At 37.3% G+C, this 15518-nt stretch overlaps 1 protein-coding gene across 2 annotated transcripts; it reads left to right on the top strand.

Moving 5' to 3' along the window:
* The first annotated feature begins 11353 nt into the window (after window positions 1-11353).
* On the top strand, window positions 11354-15081 carry LOC121259387 (U-box domain-containing protein 13). Of its 2 annotated transcripts, XM_041160954.1 has the most exons (3): window positions 11354-12064; window positions 12703-13666; window positions 14833-15081. In XM_041160954.1, the coding sequence occupies exons 1-2, from the start codon at window positions 11499-11501 to the stop codon at window positions 13643-13645; spliced, it is 1509 nt and encodes a 502-aa protein (XP_041016888.1). In that variant the 5' UTR covers window positions 11354-11498; the 3' UTR covers window positions 13646-13666; window positions 14833-15081. The 2 variants fall into 2 exon arrangements, with proteins under 2 accessions (XP_041016888.1, XP_041016887.1); XM_041160953.1 differs by lacking the exon at window positions 14833-15081 and having other exon boundaries at window positions 12703-13797.
* The last annotated feature ends 437 nt before the right edge of the window (window positions 15082-15518 follow it).

Below are 15518 nucleotides of genomic sequence, written 5' to 3'. Positions count from 1 at the left end.
AGAATAATTTGATTCTTACCAAGAAAGGAGGTTCTCCCAACTCCATCCCAACTCTCAAGTAGTGTCCGTTCCAGACTCTCAATCATCGGTAATTATGTTAGGGTTCACAATTAGATCTATAAAATCATAAAAATTAGAAGTTAGAAACATTAAAAATAATTAAATCATCATTTAAAAGCATATAAACTTACCCGATTCAAGTCTATAGCTCTCGGCATCAACGCCAACGGTATCTAGTCCAATAGGCGTTTCACTTATTCAATTCTGTGTGCAAACGAGGGCCTCCACGGTTGACGGTGACAATGAACTCCGATAAGCATCCAACACGCGACCTCCAGTGCTAAATGCCGACTCTGAGGCAACTGTAGTGACAGGAATGGCTAGCACATCTCGGGCCACGCGGGAAAGGACTGGATACTTGGGGGAATTAACTTTTCACCAAGTTAATAACTGAAATACATCACTAGGTGCCTCGACAGCTTCCATAAAATATCGTTCAACCTCAGATATACAATGCATAATATTCCTTGTTGACATGAGTTGATGATACTGCTGTATAATACGATTGCCTCTAACCCCTACAGATGGGTCAGTATCACCTGAGGAAACTGTCAATCCTGTCGGCCTCGAATGTGAGGAGCTACCAACTGCGGATGAAGGCTGAGTACTAGTACTGTAGTGATGATATAAGTCATCAACATCACTTTTTAGCAATTTAATAAACTCTGCAGCCTTCACTGCCCCGAGGACGGAATTTACCCAAAATTCTAGAACGGCCAACTTAACTCGGGGGTCAAGGATCACAGCCACAAATAGCAATCTATTTATCTTCTCAATATTCCCAAATATTTATCATATTTGATCTTCATCGTCGTAGCCATAGCAGATAACAATCCAGCAGAGTCAGTACAACTATTTTCCAACTGGAAGTGAAGCTCCGAGAGCTCGTTGAAAAATGAGTTCGCAGTCGTATATTTGGATCCAGATAGCCGCATGGTTATCTCATAAAAAGTTCTTAAAAATTCAACAAAATAACTCACACTGGTCCAATCATGTGCGTCCGGCGCACTGAGCCCCTGTTCTGCTGGCTCCAACAAAGCATACCTCAGGCCCCCATCCTCGACCTCCATCCGCTCGAATGCTTTTTGGTACTTCTGTGCCACATCCAACATCATGTATGTAGAATTCCATCGAGTCGGAACGTCCAAGCACAGCATACTAGAACATTCAATCTTCAGATCTTCTGCTATTGCCTTAAACTTGGCAAGCCTTTGAGGGGAACCCCTCACATATCGTACAATGTTGCGGACTCGGGTTATGGAATCATGAACCTCTTTTAATCCCTCAACAACTATGAGGTTAATGATATGAGCACAACATCGAACGTGAATAAACTCGTGGGCCCGAATGACATCATCTCTCACCGTCGTGTTCCGCTTAAACCAATCAATTGCTGTTTCATTCGCACTGGCATTGTCAACTGTAATACACAGCACTTTTCAAATTCCCCAGTCCTTTAAACAATCATCCATCTTCGCCCCAATGGATGCACCTTTATGATCCACAATTTCTTTAAAACCAATAATTTTTTTATGCAAAATCCACTCACTGTCAATGTAGTGTGCTGTAATACACATGTAGCAGACGTTCTGTATGGAAGTCCATATGTCAGTCGTAAAAGACACTCTCTGGCCAGTGGTAATAAACATCTTCCTCATCTCCTCCTTGTCCTTCGCATGCCTCTTCATACAATCTCGCATCACTGTATACCGTGATGGAATGGGAAATCGTGGCTCAACAAAATTTAGAAACTTTCGAAAGCCTCTTTTCTCGACTGTGGTAAATGGCATCTCATCAGTAATTATCATCTCTGCAAGCATGTCCCTCAACATCTTCTCACTGTATTGAGGGATGACCAATTTCTTAGTCTGTGTACCATCAGTGGCTGTAGAAGTTTGGTAACTGAGGTTGGTCTGATCAGTGGCTTGCAATCCCTTCGCTATCTTATATCGTTGACAACCATTTAGATGTGCTATTAACACACTGGTACCTTGCTTCTTCGAATGGCATCCACAAAGTGATCCACAGTAATGGCATCTTGCTACTGGGTTCGCAATTTCACCAGAAATTTTGGTGAAATGCTCTCATGTCCATGACCTCTTTTTAGAAGGTCGTGGTGGTTGATCTTGCTCAATGGGCATCTCCTCCTCTTCGTTGAACATATCCTCATCCTCTATATCAACTGGGAGTGGGAGTCGACTACTCGCACAAGATGTAGCTACTCTAGATGTAGCTGCTCTAGATGTAGCTGCCCTAGATGTGGCTCTAGGGGTGGAAGTACCCACCGGTGTAGGAGTTGTAGCATTGGCATCCGCCACATTCCTTTGTGGACGATCATCTCCACTATGTCTAGGATCCATATCACAATCAATGAAGCTGAAAAAATTAAATTAGAAGCAAAAAATTAGTTTAAAAATAAACTAGGCTATTGTATTATACAATAGGACATGTATTATTGTATCATAATATATTATTGTATCGATGTATTATTACATCAAGGTTCGGTTGACTTGCGCTCGACTCAGCGGAACCCATCCAGAGAGGCTCGCTCGACGTGCGCTCGACGTTCGCTCGAGCGGAACCCATCCAGAGAGGTTCGCTCGACGTGTGCTCGACGTGACACTCGAGCAAAACCCATCCAGAGAGGTTCGCTCGAAATGCGCTCGACATGGCGCTCGAGCAGAATCCATCCAGAGAGGTTCGCTCGACGTGCGCTCGACATGGCGCTCGAGCAGCATCCATCCAGAGAGGTTCGCTCGAAATGCGCTCGACATGGCGCTCGAGCAGAATCCATCCAGAGAGGTTCGCTCGACGTGCGCTCGACATGGCGCTCGAGCAGAATCCATCCAGAGAGGTTCGCTCGAAATGCGCTCGACGTGGCGCTCGAGCTGCTCAAGTCGAGCAGAACCCATCCAGAGAGGTTCGCTCGACGTGCGCTCGACATAGCGCTCGAGCATAATCCATCCAGAGAGGTTCGCTCGAAATGCGCTCGACGTGGCGCTTGAGCAGAACCCATCCAGAGAGGTTTGCTCGACTTGCGCTCGACGTGGCGCTCGAGCAGAACCCATCCAGAGAGGTTCGCTCGACGTGGCGCTCGAGCCAATGTTCAATACAACGTGTGCTCGACTTGCGCTCGACACCTCGCTCGAGCGCAAGTCTGCAATACAATGTAAAATTCAGGGTTTTGAGCGTCGTGTTGGGACTATATTGAATATTCAATACAACCAATTCACAAGAATCACAACTGCTGGCTCCAATTCATAAGAGACGTGCTTGAATTAAATTTAGGGCTCATAAATTTAGGGCTCACCGTAGGTGGAAGCTGAATAGAGGAGCAACGAGGAACGGCGGCACGCTGGCACTAGGACGGAAGACGCGAGAGAGAAGGGATGGTTCAGTCACTGGGACGGGAGACGCGAGAGAGAAGGGAGAAGGAAGAAGAAGAAGAACTGGAGAAGGAAGAAGAAAGGGGGGGGGGAACGGGAACGTATGACTCATGAGGCTTCCTTAGGAAGACATATGAAACGACGCCGTTCCATATTAAGTGGAACGGTGTCGTTCAATAATTTTTTTTTTTAAACCCAGTTATAAAACGACGTCATTTTACAGCTGGGTTTAAAAAAAAATTCGGAGTCGGAGTCGGAGCTACATGGAGCTCCGACTCCGACTCCGCTTCCTAATCACTAGTCGGAGTAGTTTCGAATTCCGACTCCGAATTTCGACAACTCCGTCAGAGTCGACGTCAGAGCGGAGGTCGGACGGAGTCGGAATTCTCAAAATTTTGCACACTCCTAAAATAACCCCAAACGGTACGATTAATGGAGAAGTCCAGATGGCACGTTTTCAACCACCAAACAAAATGTCCTGGCTTGGTTGGGTAAGATTAGCATTGAGTATTAAATTAACATCCGCTATTGCTGCTATGGAATATACCCTTTAGAGACATGGATATGCCATGCTTTTTTTTTTATTTTTATTTTTTGTGAAAAGGGATAGAAACCAAAACCTCTATTTTAAAAATTTGGATATTATATTTATCAGGTCATATGCTTTTAGCCACTTTATTTATTTTTTAATTATTGCTCTGTCGCATATTCTTTCATTATCTCTTCCTTTTTTTAAAATAAATAAATAAAATCTATATTGTATGAAATTATGAGTATCATTCTTTGAATTTTTATTCAAATTACGTGAATTCTTCAATATTTTTTTTAATTTTTAAATAATATTAAATATTTCATAAATATTATAAAATCTAACTCGTGTGTATATGTCTCTTGTATTATAAATAGATAATAACTGGAACTGATTTAATTTTAAAATTCAACGATCTTAACTTAATGTTTGATTTTGAGGATTGATGTTGATGCGAGTTAAAACCATTGATTACTTCATTTTCTTACTCAAAAAAAAAAAAAAAAACTTCATTTTCAATATTATTCCTTTTCAATTGGCAAACATTGAAACAATAAAATTGCTTCGCACATTTTGTGCGCTTTTATCCTGCCAAAGGTTCTCCGCCTTGTCGGATAAAGTCAAGGCAACTAGATTCAATCATTCAAGTATTGCGTCTTTTGCTTTCTTTTCCGACTTTTCCTCTCCTTTATTGAGGGCTTGAGTTGGTCCGTGACAGGTCCAGGCCCAATGGGTCTTATTCTCGTGGAAAACGTATAGTGCAGGCCATGGATGGATGCCCTTCATACATCCTTGGGGCTTTTTTTTTTTTCCTGCTCCCGCACACATCCTACTACCTTATTATTTTAGGAAATGAGAACCCATTGAAAGATCTCTCAATTTATCTATAATTATTATAATTTTTTTAAATTTTAAAATAAAATATAATAAATAATTTAAATTTTTTAAATTTTAAAATAAAATTAATATTTTAATAATATTTTATTCAATTTTCATCCCATCTTATCTCAATTTATTATCTAAACCTCTCTCTCGGAAGCTTGGAAAATATACTTGAGAGGGTGGATACTACTCCCTTACCTCGCGAGTCACAATATCAATTCACCTTTCGATATATGTTTGATTGCATCAGAAACTAGTCATAGTCAGCAAAACGATTGGGGCTAAACGAGGAGTTGCGTTCGAATGGAGCTTATAGTACTGAACATCTTGTCCACATTTCTGAAAGTAATGGTTACTTGCACGAAGACATTGGACTTGGTGTTGAATACCCCTCCTGGTTCATCCCCAAAAGCCTCTCTCTCTCTCTCTCTCATATTTAAAGCTTGTGTTGAGATTACTGCATGGTACGTCCCGTAGGTTCCCTTTACTAAAGCGACGCAAGAAAGCGACTTAACGTGACGTGAGAATTTCTAACATGGAAATATGGGATCTAAAGTCCAAAATAGCCATTTCAAGAGTGTCTCCTTCCCAACCATCTCATAAAATTTGTTCGTGATTGAAGTCACTCAGTTCAGTTGGCTACAAGAACCTGCCGCAATTCCTTCTTGTGCGCGTGATCAAAAACTTAATGGCACGGCAAAGGGGACCTATTTTTATTTAGTATTTACTATTGACCAACCATATCATTATCAACTTATAAAGTAATTTTCATTTATTCCCTATACCTAGCTTGGGTTGTAAACTAACAGCATTTGGAAAGGACACCCGACACCCGATTGTGATCCAATTCATAGAAGGTCTAAAAATCTCTAGGCCATAGTAGAGTAAACCGTACGTCCGGACCCTATAGTGGGGTGATAAATTATTATTATTTTTAACATGGATGAAATTATCAGATCTAATTTAAATGATTTACAGCTTATTTAAAATCACAACAGTTATCAAATATTATCATATTACTTTATTATTATTTACAAACTATTCGTTATTAATTTTATTATTATTTACAAATCATTTCATATACTAATATAAACCTTAATTGTTATATGTTGGTCCTATCCTAGTGAATTGCATACGATGGTAGTCCAATCAAATGTGACATGCAATGAGATGGTAGGTTGATTGGGGGTTCCATATGACTCGCTTGAGAAAAGGGTTATGGTATATAGTAATTGGAAGGGGAATCTTTACGCTGGCCCAAACACATCTTATAAGGCCCTCGATATGTGAGAAGAATAGGCCAGAGAAGCTCAAAGAAATTGGGCCCAAGCGACGTCCGCCATGGGTAGGGAAGGGACTCAATCGGCGACTCTGCCCATCCCCTCATCCGGATGCATTAATTGAGAAGTAAATGAGAACCCACTAACTTTTGCATCAGAAGCTACTCAGCTTCGGCCAACCTCCCTTTCCTCTTGCAGGTAATAGACGGAGACTCACCTCTCCAGTGGGTGGCAACAAAACACGCTCAAGAGTAATATTATGTACAAGTTTTAAACGTATTTATATTTGGGACTTGTCCTATGTATCTACTCTCTAACGTGTTGTCGATTTATTGGCTGTTGTCATTCATTTACACTTTGCGACTTATCGTAAAGCAAGGCAGACTAGTAATAGCTAGGCATCTTAAGATCGGAAAGGGAATTTGTACACTTGGAATCGGAAATTTTAGCCAAAAGCCGTAGTTATTGACTGTATATATCTCTGCTATTGGTACCTTTGGAAAGGTAGAGTACCCTGGTCTTATACAAATAATTATTGTCCTCTAGGTTTTGACATGTTGCTACTACATCAACAACTGTCCGGTTGAGGTTCAGTTTCGTTTCACGAACCTATTTAACCCACACATAAAAACCTATTTATAAAAGAAAAAAAAAAAAAAACCCAGGCTTTTGAGATACAGTGATCCAATCATGTGTATGTCGGTAATAATCTCAGCAGTGGGTACGCGTTCTGCAGTGAATGATTGGGAACCAAATAAATTTTACTTTGTTAGGTGGTTGAAAGTTAACTCGATCGAAAAGTCCATGCTTTGCTTTGTGTACTACAACCCCACCAATGCTACCATCCTTAATTAGCTGCAGATGCAAATTACTCTTCAAGCCTTTCCCAGCATTGCCCAAAGGATTCGTTTATTTTTATAAATTTTTTTATTTCTTCTTATTTAATTATTATAATTTTTTAAAATTTTTATATAAAATAAAATAAACAATTCAATTTTTTATAATTTTAAAACAAAAATCATATTTTAATAATATTTTATTCAATTATTTTAACTAATCTAATCTAATCTAATCTTATCTTATCTGTAAAAAATAAATGAGTCTTAAATTTTCTAATATTTGTAATTAAAAGATAAGATGAGATTATTTATAAATAATAATAAAATTTATAAATTAAAATTTATAAATAATAATAAGATAATCTCAACTCATCTTTCTATCTAAACGGATTCACAGGCTCACATGCCATAAGCATCTCTTCTGCGTGGACCAGTCAAGTCAATTTCTCTATGAGCTAATCTGGTTTCGTGGCTGCTAAATTATATTAGATTTCATAGCTAATCCAAGTTTCAGACCCTAGACGTAAAGTCAATGTAGCCTAAACTAAACTTTTAACAACATTTTATTTTATTCCTCTTATCGAGCACGAAGTGGACATGCATTTAAAATCCGAATCAAATTAAAGAATGAAAAGTGAGACCAAGAAACATGGCCAAGGTTCATCCTGTCTACCAAAACATATAAACATATATTTTTAAAATTGTGTGCAGATTACATGTAATAACGTGCCTATGTGATATAATTTAATTTAAAAAATTTAATATTATTATTTAAATGATGTAAATTAACTTGAGATCAATTGATGATCCCAAACAACCACTCACATATTTATTGAAAAAAAAAAGAGTTGGGGATACAATATATATAAAAAAATACTTTACTCACAAAGTGATTACATAAAAATAAACATAAAAATTGATGTGGTATGTCATATTAAAAATTTATTTTTATTATAAAATAAATTTAACAAATTCTATAAAATTATATCAATTTATTAATTTAGTTTATGTAATATTTTTATATATGTAACAGTTTTTTTATATATATATATATTTTTTCCACATCTACAATACTGAATCAGTGATGTGCTGGATATATATTGTTATGTGCTAATCAACTATTTTTCGTGTCCCAAACTAAGCTTAGTTCTCTTTAACGAGAGTTACATCAAAAGTTTCGCAACTTTCTCGGTCACATATGAACAATCACCAGCAACCAAAATATGCGAAACCAGAATGATTAATGATTTCAATCTTTATTCAAACACTGCTATTTTAGGTTAAAATCTCGCCGTCAATATAAACAAAAATAAATAAATATTAAAAAAAGGAAGTGACTATGTGACAGTGGTACACTTGTAGTTTCTGAGAATGCGGAGGGTATTATTGCTAGCAGTTGCCCCTCGGGCACTCACCCATGACCCATGTTTGTTAAAACTAAAGTCAGAGAGCATCGCGCACACATTTGACACTTGAATCCTTTTGGATCACCGGCATCTACACTCTAGTACCCCGTCGTCTATGGTATTATCATGCGCCAACCAATCAGATGAAGCGGACCCCACCGAAGAAATAGGAAGGGACCCGCGGGAAGCTTCTTTGACGAACACATGAGCTGGATGGCAGAGAATGGAGAAAGGGACAAATAGTGATGGTGTCAGTACAATACACTCTAGTACTACTACTGACACACTTTCCCAGTGCCCATTAAAAAGCCTCCCAACACATGGCTTCCCTTGCAGGCCACTCCCCTTTCTCTCGCTCTCTCCAAAGCTTATTCCACAAGCCTATTCCACGCTACCCTTATTCTTAAAAGAAAAATTAAATTAAATTTTTACTAAAATGAAAAGACAACTTAACTAATAGCACTCTCATTGAGTTTAATCAAAGTTAAAAGATATTTTTTTATAAATATAAAAGAAATTTAATTTTTGATTATTTCATTCACATAAATCTTCATATTGAAATAATTATTTTTTCATTATATAATAATAAAATAATATAAAATAAATTTAATTTTTTTTATTCACATCAAATCTCTACATTAGATTATATATTTATTCATTATATAGTAATGAATAACTAATAATTTCAAAAATATTTAATTTTTTAATTATTAATTTATTTTATTTTATCATATTTTACTATTCTACCTATTATATATTAATTAATAATTATATTCTTATTAAATTAATATATCACTAACTCAAATTAATATATCAATTGTGATAAAATATGTGATAGAAAGAAAGAGAGAGAAATAATTAATAAAATATGTATTTGATGTATGTACACTAACTCAATATTTGAAATTTAGCTAATCTAATGTGAGCATATTTTACTTTCTAATAGTTAAATACTCATTGAATTTAGCTTTTACCTAATCTAATGAGAGTGCTCTTAAGAGGACTCGATGATAAAGAAAAATATTTCAATTATAAGTTAGAAACTATTATTATTATTATTTATTTCTAATCACAACTATTAACTTCTTGTATTTTTACGTCCATTGTTGATTTATAAAGCTATTAAAAGTATATCATAGTTGTTGTAATTGGAGAACATAAAAGTTGAGATAAAAAAGAATATAAAAGAATACTCTAGAAGAGGAAGGGGTCATTTGCACACATATATGAGCTATAAAATTTTCAAAACTTATCAGTCATTTTATTTCTAAATATTATTCAAATATAAAATATAATTTTTTATATAAATCTCATATTTACTCATTTTTTTTAAAAGTACTGCGTGACACTTAAGCTCTTTATGACTCTAAATATCAGTTCTATCAAAACAAAACACAAAAATTAATACAACTTTGACAGATTTCAAAATAAAAATTATATTCAATCAATTTTCTAATTCTATAATATTTTTATTCAAGTTTTTTTTCTAAAATTTAACAAAACATTTTAAGTCTAACAATTTCATTACTATTTACAAAATTGTGAAATACTCAAAAATCAAGATGTCCAGATGAGTCATAAGATTACTGTAAAGAATTAGGAGCCAAGATGTGCAATCAGTCACTTGTTAAATCTAATAATTTTTAAAAATAAAATGTTATATATCACTTGTTAACGTTGTATTTCGTATACCTTTAGGCCAGGTTCTGGTAACTCAAGTCTTTTGAAATAGGCCTGCAAAAGACAATTGTGAAGGCAACTTGGGGAGGCGGCCTCAGGGTTAGGGAAACTCCGATGCCAAAATTAGTAAATATTTTTAGAAGTTTGTAAATAAGTAAATGAGTATAGAGATCAGATAGAGTATTATTGTACCTAGAATCTATTATTTATACAAGTACAGGGGACAAATCGTGTCTAGCCCCATGGAGTTTGCGTCATTCGTACTGTTCATTGAGTCAAAGTCTTTTAATGCGGCGTGACTTTACGACGACGTTATTAATGTGACGTGTAGCTCGGATAGTGATGCCATTAATGCAGTGTGGCTTTCCGATTTCCTTCTCCCAGACAGTATCCATGGTAATCCGTTGATGTCTTTCTTGTCAGAAGATCAAGGGTTCCCTGCACATTACACCTACGATGCGGATTGGCACTTGAGAGTTGGACATTATTCGAGAGGCCTTCAGGTTGACGAGTCTCATCCCCTGCAGCACCCTCCCTCCTGTAAGTTGTGTCTAGAGGACCCTTCCCATGAGCCGGGTTGGAGATTTTGTTCGTCCTGGACTGAGCCTTTGGTCTGAATGGGGGAAAAATCTCCTTACACCACTTTTATTTCACTTTTATCTCATCACTTTTATTTCACTTTTATCTCATTATATAAGATGTAACATAATTATCATTATTGGATGATAAAGAATTATTTAATAGCGATATATATTTATATTTGCTCATAATAAGCTGGCTGCTCTAAAGAAAAACAAAGAATCAGTTGTAGCTTATAAGAATATAGTGAATCATAGTCATTATATTGAGCTTTGGGGATTTTGATTAAGGCTGTGTTTGGATGTTAAAGTGAGTTGAGTTGAGTTGAGATAATAAAATATTATTAGAATATTATTTTTTAATATTATTATTATTTTAGAATTTAAAAAAATTAAATTATTTATTATATTTTATGTTAAAATTAAAAAAAATTATAATAATAAATTAAAAAAAATTAAAATAAATTCATATTCCAAACCAAGCCTCAGAATAGGGAATTTGACTTGAGAGAAAACGAAACACATTAATTTCCCAGCCCCATCTCCTCAACAGAAATTTTTATAATTTAATGATGAGATATACGCAGCTCCCAACATTTAATGTAATGAAATGTAATAATCACGTGGATCTCTCCTAGTGGTGAAACGTACAAGACTCGAAAGATTATGGAGCTTCGGGACTGAACGCTATTAAATACTATGGAAGAAGCAAAGCTGATTAAAAAATACAAACAAATTCTGAGCCTTCTCTTCTTTAACTCTCTCTCTCTCTCTCTCCCTCCCTCCCTCCCTCCCTCCCTCTCAGTTGTGTACTGTTTTTTCTTTGCAATGCAGTTCGCCTGACACGTCATTCGGGGAATGGCCAAGTGTCAGCGAAATGACCTCGCATCTGTAATCCTCGACCGCCCTTCCACCAGCTCCGGCGGCAACTTTCGCTTATGGAACTCATTCTCCGGCTCCTCACTCCGCCGCAAATTATTCGACGCCGTCAGCTGCGGTGGCAGCTCCAGATACCGTCACCGCCACAACGACTACGATTTCACCACAAGCGCCAGATCGGCTTCCGAGAATCTGAGGCCCAAGGCACAGGAAAAGCCTCGAGGGGTCAAGTCCGAGAAGCTCTCGGATCTTCTAAGCATGGCGGACTCTCCGGAGACCGTAACCGACTTCGAGACGAAGAAGAAGGTGGAGGCACTGGAGGAGCTGAAGCGCGTGGCGAAGGAACTCCAGGCCGAGGACTCGGAGAAGAGAAAGGCTGCAGCGAGCATAGTGAGGCTGCGCTCCAAGGAAGACTCGGAGGCTAGAGTCACTCTGGCGATGCTCGGAGCGATCCCTCCTTTGGTAGGAATGCTGGATTCGGAAGACCTCGAATCTCAGATCGCTTCGCTCTATGCGCTGCTCAATCTCGGGATCGGAAACGATGCGTGAGTTTTTCGGTTTCCGTTTTTAGTCGGAATCATATTCTGTTTTCTGTCACCTTCTCGCTTTGATTTGTTTCACTGCTATTACACATTTTGCTTCTAAGAGTTCCTTTCTACCATTTTTTCGAGCATTAACGTTCTAATCTCCATCACCTTTTTCGCTTCGGAAGCGTGTTAATCTCCGTGCGACTGTTCAATTTGTAAGGACAAGTCATTATCGGTGTTTCGTGTTTTTAATTTTTTTTTTTTTGATAAGTATGTTTTTAATTTTTATAATTAATTTGTGTTTTCTTCCCATATTCGCCTCTTTATGTTGAATGAGTTATTTCCTTTCCTCTATCAGCTATTCAGCTCCATGATTTCCTTCCAAACTTGTCTATTTCTATTTGGTGCCTTTCAGCAACCATTAGTTCGACGAATTGTTTAGTTTTTGGTCACTTTCCATCTTCTTTTGCATTATTTTATCGAAACAGTAATGTACTTAATAGGATATATAATGTAAATTACCGATTTACGTATCCATTAATTTCGTTTGCTATTGTTTGGAACTTAGTTTTTCAGTATCCACTTTAATTGCTACATTAATCTCGTTTTTATTCTTTTTTTGGTTAAATCCTATTTGTTTTATCGAGCCTTTGCAGGAACAAAGCGGCCATTGTCAAAGCCGGTGGTGTTCACAAGATGCTAAAGCTGATCGAATCTCCAAATGCTCCAAACCCATCAGTCTCCGAAGCTGTAGTGGCGAATTTCCTTGGCTTGAGCGCATTGGATTCAAACAAGCCCGTGATTGGATCATCCGGTGCAATCCCATTCTTGGTGAAAACCCTTCAGAATTCAGACCATGAAAGTAGTAGCCCCCAATCCAAGCAAGATGCAATCCGAGCTCTCTACAATCTCTCAATCTTCTCGCTGAACATTTCATTTGTTTTGGAAACCAATTTGGTCCCCTTTTTATTGAAATCGCTGGGTGATATGGTACTAAGCGAAAGAATCCTTGCAATCCTCAGCAATGTGGTATCTACCCCAGAAGGTCGAAAGGCGATAAGTGTGGTGTCGGATGCTTTCCCAATATTGGTTGATGTTTTGAACTGGACCGATTCACCGGGTTGCCAAGAGAAGGCATCCTACATTTTGATGGTCATGGCACACAAAGGCTACGGTGATAGGCAAGCAATGATCGAGGCTGGCATTGTATCATCCTTGCTAGAATTAACCCTTTTGGGTAGCACATTGGCGCAGAAGAGGGCTTCAAGGATCCTGGAGTGTTTTAGAGTGGATAAAGGGAAGCAAGTTACAGAGAGTTTTGGTGGGAGTTTAGGTGGTACAGCGGTGTCAGCTCCTATCTGTGGTGGGTCTTCATCGTCTTCTACAAACCCGATTGCCGGGGGTTCAAAGGAGTGTTTGGAGGAGGCAGAAGATAACATGAGTGAGGAGAAGAAAGCAGTGAAGCAGCTAGTCCGACAGAGTTTGCAGAACAACATGAGGAGAATTGTGAAAAGAGCAAATTTGCCACAAGATTTTGTTCCCTCAGATCATTTCAAGTCTCTCACAACAAGTTCGACTTCGAAGAGCTTGCCCTTTTGAGGAAGAAGGTTCATAGATTAAGTTAGTACTCTTTTCAGAATCTCATTAGCTTCTGGTCCTTTGATAGCTTTGTTAGCGTATCAAATATTAGTTCTTATCAAAATTTACATGAAACCATCTATCTTAAAATATAATTGTAGTAGAATGTTGTTCATTTGGGTTTCAAGAACTGATTTGAGCGAACAATTTTGGCTCGAGAAGGAGTGAACTAAAGCTGGGATTGAGGGAAACTAATAAAAATAATGGGCTACGGGAGGGGACACCGGCTTCAAGCAGAATTTTTCTTAATTAAAAAGTAAATAACTTTTCATATACTAGTTTCAAGATACAATAATTTATTAATACTGCGTCTAAAAAATTTCAACGAAAAATTTAAAAACAAATATGAAACCTGCCAAAGTTGCAGTCATAGAAGACAGCTACCTTGTGAACGATGATGTTATATTCTTCTTCTAGGGATGATTGCTGAAGTCCTTGTAGTGTCAAGGCAGGCAAATATGGAAAGTTCGAGGGTCGTTCCTGTGATTCGGTAACGTTGAGAGTTTCCCCTATAATGAAGGGGTCACTTCCAAGCCATAGTACAATTTTTGTCTACCTCGTTGGCCTTATTCGATTTATATAAATAATACATAATATATTTTTTTGAGTATTCCTGATACACAAACATGTTGGGTGGAAGGTGCCGGTCGTTTTCTTATATGCATAGATAGAGGCAATTGACGGGGAGCATTATTGATGGAGACTCTTTTGGGTTCATTTATTGAAATGAAAGGTACTTCTAATTTGAGAATATTTTCGACAAAGATAAGTATATGGAAGATGGTAGCATGACGACCTATCATGTGATTTATTTTGATTTTTTAAAAATTCAATATATCACATATCACATTGTCCAGGCTGCCTCTAACTAAAGCTTAAGAAGATTTCTAAATTGATAACTATGGTTCTATCTCTCATTTTCCATGTGGGAATCTTTCCCTTGTTGGTTTTGGTACCCACCCCCCTCAGGAATCTCTGCATTTACAGTGTTGAATTGGACTTAATATAATTTTCCAGAAACATGGTGTTGTTTCTTTCCGCTAATTTAGCATTTTTTCTATTTAGAAAATAAAAAAAATGAAACTGGAATATGTATTGTCAATGCTTTGGCCTCGTTTAATGAGCCATTTTCTATTTTTATCTTGAAGGAGGAGAATCGGTCAGCCGATTTGGTCTTCAGAGTGGTGAGCTGTTCAGTGCAGGTGAGACATTTCGTCACCCCGCACCCCACCACCACCAGCAGGAGGTATATGATATAAATATATGTACAGTACTTGTGTCCTTTCCTTATGGGGGTATTGTCATTTTGTAACATTTATTATTTTTTGCGTGTACTCAATATTTTCTGTCTGGTTTTGGTGTAAATTTCATGTGGCAATGAAAATCTTACTTTTAGATATACATATTTTTTGTTAATATGGAATACGAGTAGATCAGAATCCTTTTATTTTATGAGATGACTAATATCGAGATTATCGAGCAATTTCGTTAAAAAAAAAATATAGATATCAATATTCAAAAGTTTAAAGTAGAGTTACGTTACGCCCAAGAAATCTGAAGGATATCGTATTTTTTTTTTTTTAAAAAAATGACCGTTGTGGTCCATTTTCAATTTATCTCATTGTCTGCTTAAGGCGTGAGATCGAAAATTTATGCAATATTCGGGTATTAAATTCAGTAGGACTGCAAACAAGGTTTCTTTCAGTGTACTGCTGTCGTATCTTACTCACAAGTTATGTCACACATACGTTATAACTAGAGACAGTTGGCTCGGTAGGAACAGCACGTGAGCAAAATCAAGTGGCACGCACGACACCACCACCACCTAACACAA

Source organism: Juglans microcarpa x Juglans regia, chromosome 4D (genome assembly GCF_004785595.1).
Source record: "Juglans microcarpa x Juglans regia isolate MS1-56 chromosome 4D, Jm3101_v1.0, whole genome shotgun sequence".
Lineage (NCBI taxonomy): Eukaryota > Viridiplantae > Streptophyta > Magnoliopsida > Fagales > Juglandaceae > Juglans > Juglans microcarpa x Juglans regia.
Note: the sequence above shows the minus strand (reverse complement) of the source record. Positions and strands in the feature narration are given on the sequence as shown.

Coding starts and splice junctions, on each gene's coding strand:
- LOC121259387 (XM_041160954.1), top strand. CDS start 11,499: ATGGCCAAGTGTCAGCGAAATGACCTCGCATCTGTAATCCTCGACCGC. Junction 12,065..12,702: donor CTCGGGATCGGAAACGATGC/GTGAGTTTTTCG, acceptor GAGCCTTTGCAG/GAACAAAGCGGCCATTGTCA.